At 49.2% G+C, this 20,555-nt stretch overlaps 1 protein-coding gene across 2 annotated transcripts in view; it reads left to right on the top strand.

Annotated features, from left to right (window-relative positions):
* The window catches only part of DNAAF9 (dynein axonemal assembly factor 9), a 2,133,167-nt gene that overhangs the window by 1,175,152 nt on the left and 937,460 nt on the right, over positions 1-20,555 (top strand). Inside the window, exon 22 of one of the 2 annotated variants that reach the window (XM_069632250.1) lies at positions 15,208-15,354. The exons of the other annotated variant lie outside the window; for it this stretch is intronic. Within the exon in view, the coding sequence (XP_069488351.1) occupies positions 15,208-15,354 (147 nt within the window). The remainder of the gene's footprint in view (positions 1-15,207; positions 15,355-20,555) is intronic. 2 annotated transcript variants of the gene reach the window in all.

The following is a 20,555-nucleotide window of genomic DNA, read 5'->3' as shown; positions in this document are numbered from 1 at the left end:
GTTTCCTGGTCCAAGAGCTTTCTGATCACCCCCGGGTGACTAACCGCTTTGGGCGTCTTATCAAGATAAGGAATCTGTGGGTGGATGCAATCCATTGAAGAAGAAATTACTTAATGGTAATGTTCTTTCTGTAGATTCTTCTTCCACAGATTCCTCATCAGCCACCCTACCTTCCCCGCTCTGAAAACTGATTGGTGGACAATAGATAGCACTTTTGTGCTGTGGTGTTTTTAGCCTTGCCTAAAAAACAAAAATGGACAGAAAAAATAAATCAGACTTTCCCTCCTTTTTGTAATGTGGTGTTCCTTTCTTCTGGGACTTTCTTCACTCGGCTGCTGAGCTTGAGGAGAAAACGGGGATAAACTGAGGTATGGGGGCGTAGTGCATGCAGTTTAAAATGGGTGCCGATGTCATGTCTGGAGTCGTAGTGACCGGAGAATGAGAAAGTCGAGATGAGACGCAACTACTCGCCCTGTCAAGATTTTCTTAGAAGCTGGCACTGGGAAGACGGTCTGACAAGATGAGGAATCCGTGGGAGAAGAATCGATAGAAAGAACATGGCGGAGTGGCGGTCTTGCAGTCTGTCCCTGCTGTTCCAGTCTTCTGTTTGTGTCTACACTACTGAGGAGGCGTGTTTCCTGCTACCTACCTAACTCCTTTAAAAGCTCATTGCCTCTGTGGAGTGTACGCGGAGTGCCGGTGAGTGGCAGTCTTGCAGTCATGCCAGGCAAGACGGCAAAGACTGCAAAAATGGGTGCCCTGCCGACTCCTTTTCCAGTCTTAGAGGATGACAGGACGCCGCGTGAGGAGGTTGCGCTCCCGCACGGTGCCTTTAACTGAACTTTTAACCAGCATATCAACCAGTACATATATCAATACACCTGGCATCCAGCAACAACCTGACCTCTCAAGAATCGAGAGTCAAACAAACACAGAGTGTCATGTCAACACTCTCTATAGACGTTCTTAAAAACTGTAAAGTTCCAAATCTATGTGAAGACCAATCGCAAAGCTACCTTAACTCCCCCCGCCCCGACTTTTGTGTGAGACCCACAAGGACGCCCTGGCTTCCTCCATGGTCCCTGCCCGACTCCGCGCTGGTCTGACTTTACCCAGAGCTCCGCTGTCCCCCGGAGGGGGGGGCGCGGTGAGACCTCCAGGCGCACCGTCCTGCGCGGTGTTTGACTGGGCCAAAGCGAACACCTTGCCGGCGACTCCTGGGCTGAGCTCTGCCGGTGGGGGTGAGCCGCAGGGGAGCCCAGCGAGTGGATGCCAGGAGGGGGTGGGAGAATATGGCGACTTGGGTCCGCGCGAGCAGTCGAGTGCTGTGCCCCCACAGATGCCTGAAGCCGCGACTCGGAGACTAACAGCGAAAGTAACAAAGAGGCGACTCCTTTCATTACCGTATTAATGGTAAAAGCTACGATACACGCGAGCCAAACGGCTACTGTAATCAAGGAATCCTAGAATCAGTTAGACACCAATGTAGGAAATACATTTGACCCTGGTTCCTACGAAAAAGAACCAACAGCACCACCAAATGGAAAAAAAGACCTTGGAAAGTGAGAGAAGAAATAGACACCCCACCTCAAGTAAATAAAACAACAAAACTACCGGCCAGACAAAAGATGTCTCTAAAACTAGGCAAACCAAACAAACCTGAACATGGGGGTCAAAAGGGCACAAAAAAGGGAACAAAGAAGCCATTACTCCCTTTAAAATTATTATCAGACTTCTCCAGCATGGGGTCTAGCATGGATTCACATGCTCATGAATATTCCCGTCGTCCGGCCGTCGTCCGGCCGGGAATTCTCGGTAAAGAAAAAATCAGTAGCAGTTTCGTTTCTGATCTGTCTTTCTCAGTAGTAACGAATCACTGGTCTCTGGTTCATACTGCCCCCAGCCAATGACTGCCCTCTCTCTAAGCCCCGCCCCTGGCAGCCATCTTCAGATTTTTACCGCACGCTCAAGTGTTGGTAGTCCTTGTGTTTAGCTTTCGGCTTTTGCTGCGTTTTCACGCTTTTTCAAAGAGAATTTCTCATTTTTCGGTCAAATAGAGCCTCAAGCTCCACCGTCTCTACATCCGATTAACGGGGATCCGTGTCGGATTTTTCTACGCCCCTCAAGGGTGAAGATTTCGTCGAGTTACTCTTCTTGGAGGATTCCAGAAGTTTCTGCGGCCTACCCGAACATGGCCCAGGAGAGAGGAAGCTTGAAGCCCGGAAAGCTGTTCAGGGTTTGCCTTGGATGCCATCTGCAGAATGTGTTCGAGGACGAGCACTCGAAATGTCTCTACTGCTTTCATGAGGACAAAACACGTGGAGAAGGACTATGCGTTTTGCAGGAACATGTCGGAACGGACCGTCAGGGACCGACATATTCGTCTCTCCAACTGGCTGGAAGGAAAGAGCCCGTCAGATGAGAAGAAGAAGAAGTCTGAACGGTCTTCTAAGTCCTGTGAGGGAGCCCCGGCGACGGGGGCCCAACAGAAGGCAAAGCACAGCGAGTCCGTGGGAACCGGGAGCGCCGAACGGTCAGGATCCTCGGCTGCCAGGCAGGTCGCACCCTCTCCAGCGCCATCAACCACCAGCCAACGTTCTGGCTCAGGGAAGAGGAAGGCCGAGAACCAGGCGAAGCTTCTGTAGAGGCCCCGGTCAAGCTCAGAGGATCCGGCCGAGGGGGAGCGAGGCGGTGACCCTCCCCCCTAGGTGAAGGGCACAGGCCCACACAAGGTGGTAAAGGCCTTGATTCACCCGTCCAAGGCCTCTATCGAGGAAGTTGCGGCGACCCTGGCGCAGCCTGTGGAGGCTACACCAGTGGAGACGACCTCAGGGGCCTAGAGTCTCCCTGCCTCCGCGGAGGAAAGCCTCTTTCAGACCCATTGAAAAGACCCCTGTGAAGACCCCGGCGGAAAAAAAGGCAGGGGGGCTGGTGGCCACTGTGGACACGGACACAGCATCCGAGGAGGAGCTGGTAGAAGTCTTAGAGGGCCTCGACGAGGGCGTCGAAGAGGCCCGTCCCACGGGAGGGATCCCGACGAAGGTGACGACGAGAGTGACGGCAGCACCGGCGAGGGTCCTAGTCACCCGTCGCTCCCATCGCTTCTGGAGCCGCAGGATAACTCGGCGGCCATTTTGTTGGCGATACAATCCTTATGTTCGGATATAAGGACGAGATTGCCCTTACCACCGACAGAGGATCCGGAACCAGGCTCAACGGAGGAGCCAGAGCCAGAACCAGGCTCGGCGGAAGCCCCCCGAACAAGAGAAGACGGATCCATCCAGCCCCGCCTTTTCAGCCCTCGTGGTCTGCTCAGCCTTTACCCATGTTCCCCGTCCCTGGGGGTGACACGGAAATGGACACGGCCACGATGGGTACCGACGACGGGACGAAGCTCCCATCGCCCCCAGCCCGGGCCTCCCCACCTGACGAAATTGCATCTTTCCATGCAATGATCGCCAGGGCATCCAAACTTTTTCAGCTCTGCCCTGAAGAGAAGGAAGGTTTCCTTTACCAACGGCCCAAGGCCAAGAGGAAGACAGTCCTCGCCGTGCCTCTGCTGGATGACATCTGGGACGAGGGTCTCACCCTTCTCAAGAACCCGTCTACGACGCCTGCCAAGGGGGATCGGTACGAGAAGTACCAGGTCCCCGACGCGGCCCCTTTGTGCCTTAGAGCACAACCGACCCCTGACTCGGTCGTCTCAGCGGCGGCCTAGAAGAAAGCGGGGGGGGGGCATAGGCCTCAACGTCGACTTCCCTGCCGGACGGCGAAGGAAAGAAGCTGGACGCAATGGGACAACAAGTTATCTCGTCGGCGGCAACAACGATTAAGGCGGCCAACACCCTCGCGATCGTGGCCCGCTACGACAGAGAGTTATGGTACAAGATCGCCCCCCTGTTGGACTTCCTACCGGATGACAATAGGGCCGAGGCCCTGGAGATCTTGCATGAAGATGAAGTGGCGTTGGATCACGCCATTACGGTGGCAACGGACATTGCCGACACCGGTTTCCGCCAGCTAGGCAACAGCGTTCGCCTTAGACGACGAAGGTGGCTCAAGGCGACGGATTTCCGCCAGGACGTACAAAACAAGGTTTTGGACATGCCGTTTGACGGGAACAATCTGTTTGGGAAACCAGTGGATGAGTCCCTCCAAGCCATCAAGGCGGACACGGAGACAGCTAAAGCCCTAGGCGTTCTCCGGCAACGAAGGCTGTCCTTTTGGAGCACCGGAGGCAAGCAGGGTGCCTCCAAGGGATTCAGCGGTGGCTCCTCTACCTACCGCCAAGCGTCCCGCTCCTCGTCACAGGAAGCCTATAGAGGACGAGGCAAGTCGGGTGGACCCTGCCGTCATCGCCAGGGAGGCAAAGGCGGCAAGGCGTCCTCCAAGCAAGATTGTCGGGCCCCCACCGAAGCACCCCGGTGGGAGGCCGGCTGGCAAAGTTCGTCAACGTGTGGGAGTCCATCTCCACCAACCGTTGGGTGCTGGACGCCCTGGCCCAGGGGCATGCCCTCGAATTTCGAAAAAAAAGCACCCCCGCATTGCACCCGTGGCCAGGAAAGAAAATCACGTCCCTCAACTGCTTTTGGAGGTAAGGGCGATGCTCAAAAAAGGTGCCATCGAGTTCGTCCCGAAGAGGCTCCGGGGATCTGTATACTCAAGGTACTTCCTCGTGAAAAAGAAGACGGGAGGATGGCGCCCAATCCTGGACCTGCGACTCCTGAACAAGTACATCAAGGCACAGAAGTTCCGGATGGTCACCCTCTAGCACCTGCTGGGACAGCTGGAGGAGGGGGATTTCCTGTCGTCGTTGGATTTGGAGGATGCGTACTTCCACATCCCCATTCTAAAAGGACACCGAAAGTTCCTCAGGTTCGTGGTCCAAGGACGGCACTACCAGTTCAAGGCCCTCCCGTTCGGATTGAAATCGGCACCCAGGGTGTTCACCAAGTGCCTCTCACCGGTGGCGGTGCGGCCCACGCCTGCAGGGGATCCACATCTACCTCCTGCTTGGACGACTGGCTTATCCGAGCAAGGACAAGCTCGCCGTAGATCACAGTGCGAAGACCGACCAGCTGCTCACGGACCTGGGATTCTCCATCAACTTTCCCAAATCCCACCAGGTCCCGTCGCAAGACGCACTGTTTCTGGGAGCCAAGCTCGACACAGTGGCGCGTCTGGCCTCGCCATCGGAGGAAAGAACGAAGGCCATCGTGGGCAGGGTGTAGCGTCTGCTGGCCATGGACGTAGCCAGTGTGAGGTCCATCAAGTCTCTCCTCGGTATGATGTCCTCCTGCATATATCTTGTGCGCCTGTGCAGGCTTCGGATGCGCCCTCTGCAAAAGTTCCTCGATGCCCGCTGCATCCAAGCGACAGGCAGCTTCGAGGACAGGATCTCGCTCAACGAGAGCTTCTGACGAGCGATCCGGTGGTGGGGCACCCACGCTCCTCTGGCGGCGGGCACAGACTTTCAGACCCCATCCCACCAGATAACGGTGACGACAGATGCTTCCCTGGAAGGGTGGGGAGCGCACACCGGAGAACTTCACGCGCTATGCCTTTGGCTCCCGGAGGAGAAACCGCTTCACATCACCATCCTGGAGCTCCGTGCAGTGTTCTGGGCCCTCAGGTCCTTTCTCCCGTCCCTCAAGGGCAAGGTGGTGAGAATCTTCACCGACAACACCACCACAATGTTCTACATCCGGAAGCAGGGAGGAACCAGATCCCCAGCCCTCTCCAAGGAAGCCCAGGATCTGTGGCATTGGGCTGTCGCCCAAGGGATGTTTCTAGTGCCCTTTCATCTGGCAGGAAAAATAACACCCTTGCCGACTCAATCAGCAGGGAGCTGCGCTCGTGCCACGAGTGGGAACTACATCAGGATCAAGTGGATCGACTCTTCCGACGATGGGGAAAACCGCAGATCGACCTGTTCGCGACGGCGACAAACTCAAGTGCCAGAGGTTTGCCAGCAGGTTTCCCCAGCTGAGGAGCATGGGCGATGCCTTCTCGTTCCCCTGGGACGGCCTGTTCCTATATGCGTTCCCCCCCGTTGCCCTTGCTGCTCCGACTCGTCAACCAGCTCAAGAGGTCCCAGTGCAGGATGATCCTCGTCGCACCGGCGTGGCCGAGGCAGATCTGGTTGCCAGACCTTCTGGACTTGTCAGCGTCCCCACCAGTCAAGCTGCCGACGGACGCGGATCTTCTCTCCAGAGAAGGAGGCGCCATACTTCATCACGACCCGGAGTCGCTGAGCTTGCAGGCCTGGCTCCTGCAGCACTAGAGTTTGGAGGATACGATATCCCGGCTGACTGCAGAGAGGTCCTTGCAAAGGCCAGGGCGTCCTCAACTCTCAAGTGCTACAGACATAAGTGGAAGAGGTTCTCTTTCTGGTGCCGTGCACAGACGATTAACCCTCTACGGATTATGGCCCCTCAAGTGCTGCCGTACCTACTGTCGCTGGCCAAGGCTGGACTGGCTCACACCTCCATCAAGATACATCTGGCTGCGATCTCCCGATACACCAGAACCACAGGACGGGAGTCCTTGTGATCCCATTGCCTGGTGAAGGAATTTATGAAGGGACTGTTCCGATCGTTCCCGCCGGTGAAGGCCCCTGCCCCGGCGTGGGAGCTCAACGTGGTGCTGACCAGGCTCATGGGGACGCCATTCGAGCCCCTGCATTCGGCACCGTTGAAGTTCCTGTCGTGGAAGACTGCGTTTCTTGTGGCCATCACCTCCGCATGACGAGTGGGAGAGATCCAGGCCCTATCCTGTAAGCCTGCATACTTGACTTTTCACGACCCGAGGGTTGTTCTGAGGACGCACCCCTCCTTTATGCCCAAGGTGCCATCGGACTTCCACCTCAACGAGCCCTTGGTGTTACCTCTTTTCTTCCCGTCGCCTTTGTCACCGGCTGAGAGGACTTTGCACTTGCTGGATGTGGCTAGAGCGCTGAAGTTGTACGTGGACCGCACGAAGAGTTTTCGGAAGACATCACAGCTATTTGTGAACTTTGGACCTGTAAACCAAGGCGAAGGCTCTGTCGAAGGCTTCCATTTCCAGATGGCTCTCCGGCTGTATCATGCACTGTCATCGGTTGGCAAACCGACCGTTGCCTGGCCGTCCGATAGCCCATTCGACCAGAGCTATTGCTACTACCACGGAGTTCTTGTCTGGTGTGCACCTGCAGGACATCTGCAGGGCTGCTACGTGGAGGTCGACTCACACCTTCACGAGATACTACTGCGTCGACCGGGATTCCAGGGAGGAGTCCAGGGTCGGCCAAGCGGTGCTGCGCAACCTGTTCGCCTAAGGTGAGCCCGGTGAGGAGGTAAGAATTGCTTAATGTTGAGTTTTTGATGTAATGCTTAATGTTGAGCCTTTGCCGCCTCCCGTTGGTTGTTCGTGTGTACTGCTATGTATTCTTATATTCATGCGCATGTGAATCCATGCCAGACCCCATGCTGAAGAAGGAACAAGTTACTTACCTGTAACTGTTGTTCTCCAGCATGGGTCTGGCATGGATTCACATGCGAACCCTCCCTCCTACTCCTCTGCGGCTCTTCACTTGGTCATACTGCCACTTTGCGTGCTACCAAATCTGAAGATGGCTGCCAGAGGTGGGGCTTAGGGAGAGGGCAGTCATTGGCTGGGAGCAGTATGACCCAGAGACCAGTGATTGGTTACTAGTGAGAAAGACAGATCAGAAACGAAACTGATACTGATTTTTTCTTTACCGAAGATTCCCGGCCCGACGACGAGGAATATTCATGAGCATGTGAATCCATGCCAGACCCATGCTGGAGAACAACAGTTACAGGTAAGTAACTTGTTCCTTCTTTTGTAGGCATTCAAAAGCCATACAAGAAAAATGCCAAGAACTAACTGATGTTGAAATTCTTGAAGCCGTACACGAGATTATCCCCCGCCCGCAAACAGCGCAAACTGGCCTGAGAAAATGAGACCTTTTCAGCCAAAAGATCAGTAAGGACAAATGGCAATCTACAGGAAATATTCCACCCACATTGGTACCTTCTAAGAGCATCCAACCAAACAGTGACCCGGATTTAGATATAAATCCTCTGCCCATGCTCTTTTCAACGCCTCAAAAGGCAAATAAAGATTTGAACACCCCTGAACTGCATGACTCTTCTCACCAAGATCTATCAAACACACAAAGGCTTAGAACCCGAAGCAATAAACGGGTGTCCCACTCCGAATGACAACACGAGAGTGGAGGCCACAAATTCAACAACGAACCCTAACCTAACACCTGCCAGAGAGAAGACACTCCTTAGGACAAACACTCCCCCACAAAAAGACGTGTCAATAAATAGAGGCTCTAGGGCCGCTCCGGCTGAAAGTGATATCAATAGAGAGCAACAGGAAAACCTAACACCCATAATTATAGGAAAGTCAACCAGCCGTAAGAAAGAAAAGCCGGGAAATGTCTGCGAACAAGAACACTGCGAGAAAAAAAAAATCAGACTACAATTTGAGAAATCTTTGGATAACTTCTATACAAATCTAGACCACTACAACCGTCCTCGAAGACACTCCTTAGACCAATTTAACAAGTTGCCACCCCTAATAGGCACACCATCAACACGGCCTTCATCACCCTAAAAGCCAAGACCATCTTCTCAAAGCTCTGCAACATCTAAAGAAACACAACCAAAAAAGCCGGACATGTGCACCCTGATGTCGGCAATCACGATTGCCTTGACACCTTTCACTAAATTGTACAAGACCATCGGAGACGCACTTAAAGACCACACATCGATTCAAGCCTCGATGTTAACCAAACTAACTTTCCTGGAAGGCTACATCATGGTATTCGAGCTAAAGAACAATCTTGGCAACCCGGCTCTAGACCAACATCAACCATCAGTAGTAAACCCTCAAGAAGCCGCAGCGACCACGAGACAAGCAGGACAAATAAGGATTCCCCAAAAATCAGAAGGTACTCAAACCCTTCCCTTCATTGACTTGACATCAATAAGGTCGCCACCAACTGCTAAGGCGTTGGACCCCAAAGATCCGGCAGGAGTCAAACCAAAACCCAATGCGACATTAACATTCGAACCCATCTTCCAGTTTGCGGAGATAACAAAGGGAAAAGCGACTCCATCCACATCTCTTCTAAAAATTCTTGTGCACCAGTCAAAATTAAAACCAACAGTAAAAGAAGCTTGAGTGCCTCCTATGGAGGAAACTGAGACAATCAACCAATCACCTAGAGAAATAGAAGAATTCTTAGAGACCGTAGAGTTGATGAATCTCACACAACATTTAGCTGACTCAACCACAAGTTCAAAATGGAGGCCCAAGAAAATCCAGTAACGTCAAAAAGGACCCCCAACCTAATCCATCTATCAACGACAATCCAGAACTTCCGGAGTCACCGTTTTTCACTCTCGAGCACCGCAGACTCCACGCAATTACGAAACATAATGACGACCACACAGCTCAAATCCACCATCTCACCCCTACTCTTCATCCCAGAAGGACCTACAGAACTCCCTAAGAAAGAAAACGAGACAAACCCAGTTATTACCAAAAGAAAAACTATGACGACAAGTCTCACAGGAGAATCTGTGACTATAGATCCACCGAACCTCTCGAGAAACCCCTGGTCCAAGATAAGGGAAAGAGATCCTCAAAGGCCTCCTACAAACCAAAGTCTGCCATCCACCAAAAAAAAAATCATCCTCGATGAATACTCAAACTTGAACAGATCCCAGGCAATCATGATGACATCATTCTAAACAGAAGAGCGGTAATTGAACTATTCTATCATATTCCCAAACTACGCTCAGTGAAATCATCGGACCTCCAGATCGTTGATCCAAGTCATGAACGTTCAAAAGCAATTTCTCATCTATATATAGCATCATCGACCATAAACAACCTTCTAAGAGCAGCAACAGAAGACCTTCAAATCATGGGCTATGATTTAACGGAATCATCCAGGAAGATTAAAGAGAACCGAAATCGTGAACCTAAAAAAAAATCTGGAACCAGTGCTAAAATCTGTTCGACGTAGACCAACTAGCGTGGACCATCGGACTACATTAAAGAGTTCAAGACATGACGCGATGACTCAAGAATCTCACTCTTCTAGCAACTATAATAAACCAACGGCGGTAGCTACGAAATCAGAAGTTCGAATAACTAACTCTGCTTACCAAAATAACCCCAAATTCGAGGATTACAGTACCTCAAGGGCCCTCCACAGACCCTAGCTCCCAAGCAAACAACGTGCACTTAAAAGAACCTCTGAAAATCCAAAGGAAAATTCAGAACGAGATCTTCTCCACCATGACAAAACCACAACCAAGCATCTCATTCCAGTCTATGTGGTCATGGCTTCCGACGCCTTGTAGATCCAACATCAAAAATAGCCATCCAAGATAAAGACAATCAACCTTACGAGCGACCACCGAGCGGCAATAGATCACGACTCAATAAAGATGTGCTCATGGAATACCCGGGGCTTTCTTCACTTAACAGTCCCTGGCTCCATCAACTTGAGTGACTACGACATCATATGTCTGCAGGAGAAGTTGTCACAGAGTTCCCCCTTCTCACCTGAGACTGATCCTTGCTGGACTCCGTGGGCGGTGTTTTCTTGCGGACAGACCTGGACTTGAATAAGGCTGAGCGAGTCTTCCGACTCCGGCGTGCGTTTAAGATTCCGGGATGCAGCAATCCGGGGATCCGGGAAACGAAGAAGACGTGCTGATGGCGCACGAGTCCAGGAAGCAAGAGGAAAGGGAAAGGGGCAAGGAATGGAAGTAGAAAAGCTAGGAACCAGGAAAGCAATACAGCGAACTACGTAACACACGTCTGATCGCTACTTGGCAATAGCATTGAGACGCGTGGAGCCGCGGAGTGCAGTCTTTTAGTAGAATACTTTACGTCCAACGTATAGACCGCGGAAGTCGTGTCACGCTGTTCGGCCATGTTGGGAGTGTCAGGGAATGCAAGGCCTGTTGCGATAAGGACCTGGAAGACCAAAAGGGGCGCGTCTTGTGGGTCATGACAGACGTGGCTACTCCAAACTCGAACCCTCAACGGTTATGAGATCCATACCGTTGCAGCAAAAAGAGGCTTCACTGGACGCCCCACAGCGGGACTCCTAATTGCTATACACAATGGACACGGCTTAACATGCACTCAAAAACTGAAAGCAACCAACTCCATACTGATGCTTAAGCTAAACTGGTCAACAATTGATGTGGAAAAAAACAAAATCCTGACAAAGTTGGTGGTCATTATCAGTACTACTGGAACCCTGCGATCATCAATTGCACGAAACTCATCAACATGATCGAGACGGAAATCGACTGGATTCAAGTAAACCTTAAAACTGACCACATTGTGATATGCGGTGACCTCAACATCAACTGTCAGGTTAATTCTATAATTACCACGACCAAGCCAAAGAGTCCTCAACTTGACCAGAGGGCAACTAAATGGTTGTACATGATGAACTCAAGATCGTTCTCAAACTTAGATTCAGTCTTCCACGATCCTAACAGACCTCCGACCTGGGAAAGAGCAAACTCAAAATCATCAATCGACCACATCTTCGTGTCAAGATCATTATTACCACAAATAACATCTTTCAAAGTGGTGAGAACATCTGCAAGTGACCACAATCTCCTACAAACCTCTTGGTCTTCAAATCCTCCAATACCCAACCATGCCACCCAATCTCGATGTCAACCGTCAAGGTACAAGACTCTGAATGATAATAAAAGCAATTAGTTCCCTAACGGTGGCTTATAGGGACTTAAAAAACCATAGTAACCCTACGACAGTGGACTATATCCCACTACTGACCACATTTAAAGCCCCCCTTGGAAAGAAGAAGCACCTCAAGACACAACAGAAACACATTTACGACAAACTGGTAGCGGACAAAAAGAGGGACCTTAGAAGATCAAAAAGACAGGCTTGTAAATTAGAACCATCTATCGCAGCAAAAGTTGTCTGTGAGGCACAAAGATCCTACAAACCTTGGTTGAGATGCTACCGTCACATTCTATACCAACAAGACGCAGAAAATGTTCTCAAGCCAATTAATGGGAATCGCGCTAGAGACTTATGGTCGCTCTTACAGTCAACATCTGCAGGTGCCCTTCCATCTCAACTAAACGGAATTGGAGAATCAACTTGGGAAGCCTATTTCCACTCCCTCTTCAAACCCCCCAAAACTGCCCAAGAGGACACGGTCCCACACGACAGTCAATGGATACAGCTAGACAACAAAGATGACATTCTGGACCTAATAAGAAAACTAAAACATCTTGCGCTCCGGATGGTATAACAAACTTCGACTTGAAAACTCAACCTGAAGCCTGGTCATCACTCTTAAGTGTCATTTTCAGACGTTGCGCTTCATCCAAATCCATCCCTCTATCATGGAACTGCGCTAACATCGTACCCATCTATAAAAAGGTAACCAGGGCTGACCCGGCAAACTATCGCCCAATCGCCCTTTTAGACCCCATAGGCAACGTCTTCGGGTCTCTCCTTCTCCAACACTTCACAGTCTGGGCAAACAAAGCCCCTTGCCAGGACCACCTACAGACTGGATTCAAAAAGAATATGGGTACAATCGCGAACATCTTTATCTTGAGCACCCTGAAAAGTAAGATCTTAGAAAGCCACCCCAGAGTTTTCATCGCATTTGTGGACCTAACTCAGGCATTCGACCAAGTCGATCACTCAAGACTGTGACAGAAACTCTCTAACTTGAAATGCCCTTATGAATTGTTGAACCCGATCAAGGCCCTATACTCCAACACCTCCATGCGAGTCCGACTTAACCAGCAGGGGACCCTCTCTGACAAGATCAACACAGCGAGAGGTGTTAGACAGGGCTGCCCCCTGGCTCCGGCCCTGTTCTTGGCGAATTTAGGCAACTTCCAGGAATCTGAAAAAGCAATTTGATAATTCCCACCAAAACTTGGAGAAGATCAGATCAGTTGGCTATTATATGCAGACAACCTGATCCTCCTAGATTACACCCCAATAGGCCTCCAACGCCAACTTAACAACTTGCAACAATACATGGTGGAAAACAACCTGGAAATAAACGAAGGGAAAATGAAAAAGATGATTATCAAAAAATCAACCAAGAAGAACGAAAAGATCTCTCTGCGTCTAGGTTCAGCCATCGTTGAAAGAGTTTCAAACTTCAAATACCTAGGTGTCACACTAGACAACTCAGCAAAAGAAAAAGCTATGCAGGAGACACTGTATGAGAAAACAAAGAAATTGGCCACTCAAGGGAAAGCCATCGACATCAAATACAGACGTTATTCCTCGATTCCGGTCAGAGACTTCTCCAAAATGAAGGTTATACCATCTTTAACCTACGGTTCAGAAGCAATGCCTAACCTCCCTAAAGAGTTATGGTCCAAATTAGAAGCAATCTTCTGGAGAACCATCTTTGGCCTAGCTAAATCAACTTCTGTCGTACTTATCAGATGCAAACTCAGCCTTTCATCTCTGGAAACAACGGTAGACTTGAATAGCATCATGTTAAATGCATCCTGAAAGACGCTCCATAAGTCTACCGCTTGATAAATCAAGAAATTCGCCTGGGATCCTGCAAAATGTTGTCCAAATGGGAAGCCAAGAACAGGGCTCTTCTACACTCAGTGGAAAGCAATGAAGACAAATTTATAAACAACCCAGTCAAAGTCACTAAAAAGATCCGGGAACTTGACTGGATAAAGACCTTAAAAACAGCGAGCAAAAACAAATTAGCTATTCACCTCCCCTCGTTCTTCCAGAAAATAGACGTTTTACAAACCTACCTCAGACTGTTCCTGAGTAGAGCAGCGCACAACTTTTTTCTGAAAACCCACCTGAACCTACTGGAAACAAACGAAGTTCTGGCAATTAGAGGCTTATCTTCAGAGAACTGTTGTCGGCTTTGCAAATCTACTTCGAGAAAAGGAAACCATCCGACACCTCCTTTTGACCTGCCCTGCGACAAAGGACATCCACATGCTATACTTGGAAAACATCTTCTCCAATTTTATTCTTCAGGATGAGGAAAACTGTTGGGACAAATTGATTGGAGGGGACAAACCAACCTGGCTGCTGGCAAAAGTAAACATCATGCAATACATCACTAAAGTGATGCTTCTTCCTCAAGACTCGAGCACTGGCCCGATCACATTCACTTAAGACTTTTTCTTCTCTCTATTTTTAGAAAAACAGTTAAGTTACCTTAAGTATGTCTTCTAAATTCTACTTCTACTTTTTGTTAAAAAATCCATTTTGATTAAATACAAATAAAAAAATAAAGAAAACATTACTGGTAAGCAATTTCCCCTTTAAAAATGTTCTTGTGGGGTGAACCTTCCCACCTAAACTCCATTGGTTTATTTCAGGCTGCCTCACTATTTTCAGTTGCATCCGCATATGCGTGGGAAATGTTTCCCTCTCCAATAAACAAATTCACCAGATGCCACTGGATCCCTGCATATAAATATTGTCTGTTAGCCAGTTAGGCTTCGTTGCAGATTTTTTGCAAGCTGTATTGCCAGGATTCCGCTGTCGGACATGAGGGGAGTTTTGGTTGAGCAATCTTGCACAGTGTAGGTGACATTATGTTGGTTTCTTTACTCCATACATTGTATGGTCTATGATACTGCTATCAGAGTATTCATTCTGTGAGAAGAAGGCATCAACAAGCTAACAGCAGTGGCATCTCTGAAAACGTTTGGTTGGTACATTTTTCCTCTGGCAGATTAATCAACCACCCTGTGCCCCGTTTTGGGCACTCAGTCTCTAATTAGCAAACATAAGTATTCACCCATTCAATATTTGGGGTTTTTCAGTTGCATGTTTTCTGGCTTATAACTACTGTTTGAGTATTCGTGTGGTGGTACAGCAGCTACCATTATACTGATATGAGTTCATTGTTGCTGGTATTAGTTCCATTACAATACTATTGCCCAGTGCTGCATCACCATACTCCCTCATAACTGCTGAAAATTCCATCTCACCCTGAAGGCCTGTTCTATATAACTCTGTTGGAGAAAGGATGTATACCATGAGATACCATGTTTTACCCAAGACTACTACCAACGACATAGAGGTTTCTGATGTTATGCCAATATTGCAACACAAATATTTAGCAACTATGGTAATAAAGCAAATCTTTCTTTTTATTTATAGGATTGCGCTGGTGTTGTTGTTGCTCTTTTCATAGGCTTCAAAGACTCCCTTCTGGCACATTTACCGATTGAGTTTCATACTCCAAGCAATATGCTAATGATTGCACTTTTTCCAAAGACAAAGGGTTTCACAGCTTTTTACACTCAGGTAATATCAATTTTGCAAGTGTAATTACAACTAAGTTAAATGTACATTTATGGCTTAATAATCATTAACTTATTGTGTTATTTGTCAAAATAAAAAATATCTTCAAGATGTCTCCAACAGACTATGTGGGTATTTACGCGAGTCATGGTGATCTGATTGAAATTATATTTCTAATGTATTGTATGCTTCCAGAGATTCCTTATCTTAGATATCTTACTAGCTCCCGGTTCTTCTCAGAAACATTTTCAGCCTGGTACCATGCAGAGTGCTGTCTGGACTCTAGACTCCATGGAACTGGACGTAACGTCATGCTCCTATATATAGAGCACGCTGCACTCACTGACCTCAGTCATTTTATTATGCAAGGCCAGCATGCTGTTGTCTCAGACTATATTTCTTGATTCTAGTTGCATTGTGCCCTGATCCATGAAACCTTGGGCTTTAAGCCATGCAAAGAGGGTAGGGTCAAGCTGTTAGTGTAGGAAGCCCCGCCAGGTGTGCATTTTGTGTTTGGGGATTGATTGCAACACTGAGTTTCAGTAGAGCAATAGATAATTAGATCTCCTTTCCTGCCGAGAGCCTGCAACCTGCCATCCACAAGGCTGTTGTCCCCATTCTAAATGTCCAGGTGGTACCTCCTCTAAACCATCCCAGCAGTTGAAAGGGAAGAAGTGGTCATCCTGCAGCCAGCCCCTGGTAAAGAGTAGCAGCCACACACCGCAGCACAGGACTTCAGGACAGAGCCTACATTTACCATCTAGGTAAGCCCTGCTGGGCACTGTCTTGTCTTTTTGGTCCCTTTTTTTTTATTACCCTGAATGGCAATCACGCAATTTATGAACATTTTGAAAAACTACAGCCTCCTTTGCTGTATGACGGATCGCAGCAACTCCACAGAGCCATTGATGTAAATTGCTTGTGTGCACTTACAAAGGCCAGCTGGGCCATTCATTCTGGGCCTATTTAGCAACCTCCATCATGGCCGCCGCCTTAGTCATGCACCGGAGTGCCTGCCCTGCCTGACCAGCCTACCCAGGGATTGGCCCAGACTTCCACATCTATGCCAATCACGGGAGCCGGCAGGCGATTGCCACCCCCCTACTCAAGGCCCACACTAAGGCCCCTGTCTGAGCCTGTCCGGGCTGAGGAGGGCCCGGAGGTCCTCCACCCTTCGCCCCCACACCCTCCTCAAACCATGAATCGGCCTTCAGTCTCACATACTGCCACCCAATGAACTTGGACACATCAACCTTTATGCTTCCTGCAGTTCTACCAGTAGGTGATGGCTGGATCCTCCCATTGCCTCCTCAAATAACTTTCTGAACCAATTACTTTGCCTAATCGCTCTACCTTCCTTGCCTCACCTAACCTTCTTCTCTCACTGCATTTGTGCCACTGCTCTCTGAAGTTCGAGTTTAGTTGTGCACGCTTTTACATCTCTGCACCCTCTTTGCATTGCATTTGTTCCACTTGTTTCTTGAAATTCGAATTTCCTTTTTTGGATTTGTGTAACTACTAGGCCACCTGGTGAGTTCAGCTAGAACTGTGCTGTGCAGCTACTCTTCTTTCATTCCTCCGCTAACCTCTGCCGCCCTTATGGCTCATACCATCTCACCTATCTTCTCTAATTGCTGCACTATAACCTATCCTCCCTCTCTCACGAAGTCTGGAAGGTAAATGCACAAAAAAGACATCCTGTCCTTGAACCCTGGCCTACCCATCGCAGACACCTACGTCAGCGCAACCTCCAGACAGGTCTTCACTGATATCCTCTTCTCTGTCCCTTCTCCAGACCTATGGACTCCTCATCTCCACTCTCCGGCCTTTCACAGCCTCTCCCAATAATGATGGTATCAAGTGGGAAGTTCTCTTGGCCAGCTTCTCATCATCACGCTGGATCATTAATGTCTACCACAGAGGCACTGTCTTGCTTCAGGGTCCTCAACCCAATCTCCTCCTTTTTGGCTGATGCCTGCCATCCCTCATTAACTTCCTTCCTTTACCTGCCTTCCCCTCTAACACTCCGTGTCCCTCCCCCTCTGACTGGTTTACCACATCCCTGTTCTCCACTTCAGAAAACCTTCAAAGGTGGAGACCTCCTTCATCTGCTATTCTTAAGGCCCGCTCTGGCAACAAACACTCCGCCGACATTTGCCTCCTTCTTGAAGACACTGACCTTGACATTCTCTCTCTTACCGAGACATGGTTCAATGCCAGCTCAGTCGCTGCTTTGGACTCCCTTCTCCCTGATGGCTTCAAGATGATCTCTAAGCCAAAACTGCACCATGCTGGTGGTGGGGTTGCCCTAATCTTCCCTGAGTGGGTTCCTTCTTCTGTCATACCCACCCAGCTCTACTCTTCCTTTGAGAGGCTGGTCTGCAAGCTGGTCATCTCCCTCTCCTACTCTCTGACCATTGCTACCATCTACAGGCCTCCTACCACCTTGCTCCTCTCTGAATGGGCTGATTTCTGTTCCTCCCTACTCTCGACCACCTCTAATCCCCTCCTGATGGTCGATTTTATCATCCAATTGGACTCCCCTGTCACAGCGTCCACTCTTTTCCTTGACCTCTGCACATCACTTTCCCTCTCGATTCTCCCTTCTGGCCCAACCCACTCGGCTGGACACACTCTGAACGCCCTCATCCATTCTGACCTCTCTCTTGCCCTCCCTCTGGTCACTAAACTCTCTTGGTCAGACCATTCTCTCCTTGCACCTGGGTCCCCTCTAGCCTTTGATCGTGTTAGGCAGAATCCTGTGCAGTTCCCTTAAGGAACACTGCAAAAAGATTAAGACTATAGGAGTAAGCAGTAAACCCAATTGGTAGCAGTCTGCACCACCCAGATTTACCTGGTAGCTGTGGCTGAGCAGTCAGACCTCTCTCAAGAAGAGTAGGGCAGTATATAGAGTATAAACAATAGGGCTAAAAACACAGTAGAGCAAATAAACACTAACCAGTGCTTTGTATAAAAAGTATATAATTATGTATTTAAAACACACTTTAGGCAATATACTAGCACTCTAAATCAAAAGCAAGTTAAAACACAGTCAGGTAAAGTATACACACCTCCCTTGATAACTATCAGACAAGTCAGAGTTAAAACACCACGATTTGTTCAAACAGATGTGAACGCGTAACCTGATGCCACTCCAATAGTTCAGTTAAAGGGAGAGAAAAAGGCAGAGCATAGAAATAAAACAGGTCCCAACACTGAGTCCTCAGCAAGGGAATAAAGGCAGTATATACTGTAGAGCCAAAGTTCATAGGCCAGGCCCACTTTAAATGGAGCAAAGCGAAATGTGCCCAAGATCACATAGTTTTAAATGCACTAAAAGTCTTTGCAGAATGTTCAAAAGAGGTTGGGGTGATTCAAGAAGTAAAGTTAGAAGGTCTGGGGACAACCCAGTCGGAAAGTCAAGGAATTAAGGGTCACCTTGGGCAAACCGAAGAAAGGAAGGCCAGGCAGAACACAGTACCTTAAAGAGAGAGGAAGCTCCAGCGGTGGCAGTTGCTCCTGGCAGTGGTTGCAGTTCGTTGTTTCGACCAGGGGAAGAGAGGATCCCGTCGAGGAGGAAACGTGGAGTCGTTGCACTGCACAGGGATGAAACCAGCCACGGAGTTTCATCGGTAAAAGGTGCGTTCCTTTTATTCGCGGTCAAAGTGGTGAAGCTTGGCTATCCGGCCGCCGGGGTGCTTGGCACGGGCGATTCGACCAAGAGACGTCTTTGGAAGGTGAAAGGGGTGAACTGGTTGATCCCACCAGCTCAGAGGAAGAAGACTCGTCCAGCAGAAGATCTTCTCTTGTCGTCGGGAAAGTGGTGAGGTAGTTGCAGCAGAGCTTCACCGGTGGTGTCATTGCAGATGGCTCAGCTTCCCTCTTCGGATTCTTAGGTCCTGTGGCGACTTCTGAAGTTCCAATCCCAAAGGCCCTGCATTTATGCAGAAAAACCCCCATTCAACAGCCTAGCTGTAACTCACACATGTTAAGTGGTGAGCCGGGCGGCTCACCACTGGGCCAATCAGAATAGAGTGCGACTTGAGTTGCTAAGGCAACGCCATCCAGGGTGCCAATTCCCCTCCCCAAACATCCTGTGGAACCCAGACAGAGTGGCACCATTTATTTATTTATTTTTATTTATTTACATTTATAAAGCGCTCGAACAGCCCGCAGGCATCGAGGCGCTGTTACAGGAATTGTTTGTTTTTCTTAGTTGCGTAATTGTGTTTTTTTTGTCTTAGTTACGTATTTATAACGCGCTTAAACACCCAGAGGTTTCTAAGCGCGGACCCGGGGATCGAACCTGTTGCTGCTTCGTGTTGTCTTGCTTCCAAGACGCGCACGCTGCCGCTGAGCTATCCTCCCGGGACACATTTGGAGGGCTTCTGTGGAGAAGCCCACCAAAAAGTGGAACAAAGGGCTCGACCTTGGTGAGAGTTACAGAGACGGACACGAACGCCATTTTAGAAAAGAGTTCTGGCAAAAAGACCCAACCGTTGATTTAATATTAAATAAATAAACCAGCGCTATCTTTAACATTGCACCAAAAAGTGGTCCGTTTAAAATCAATGGGAAAATCCCATAGAGAATATTCCGGTTGAATATTTTGCGTGGTAACCACTGCCAGCAGCCAGAAACTCGACAAGGGGGGACTGGAAAGTGCCCCCTTGAAAACAGACCCAGGGGCAATATAATTAAACCCTTCCAGTGCTTCCACAATATGATGGTTTGTACTGGTTCTGTTCACAATTTTGGACGAGTAAAGTCAATGGTGACTTTACATGCCCTGGGAGACAGTAGTCAGTCCCAGGGTATGGAGTCTATGTTTGGGGGTCACTATGACACCCCTGTGTTACTGCACTGAGGGTGCTGTGTAACACACACAAAAAATAGATGATACCCTATGGAGTAAAGGACCCCATAGCCCATAAGCACACAGAGTCAAAGACATACCTCAAATCGTTCCTAAGAGTGGGAGGAAGAGAGTCTCACTCTTAGCAGGAGAAAAAAACAACCCCAAAAATCCAGCAAAGCTGCTGGGGGACTCACTAGGTTTGGGAAATTAGCCTTATAAGAGAATTTTCCCTGACCGCCCCTCCAAATGCCCATCCAACCTCGTTCGCGTACATCCGTCCAGTGAAACAAGTGTCAGTTGCTTCCTTCGCATCCACCTGCACCTCCCGCAGCCCCAGGTTCTACTT

This window comes from Ambystoma mexicanum, chromosome 6q, assembly GCF_040938575.1.
Source record: "Ambystoma mexicanum isolate Mex_15411 chromosome 6q, UKY_AmexF1_1, whole genome shotgun sequence".
Lineage (NCBI taxonomy): Eukaryota > Metazoa > Chordata > Amphibia > Caudata > Ambystomatidae > Ambystoma > Ambystoma mexicanum.
This window is presented reverse-complemented; position numbering and strand designations above follow the sequence as displayed.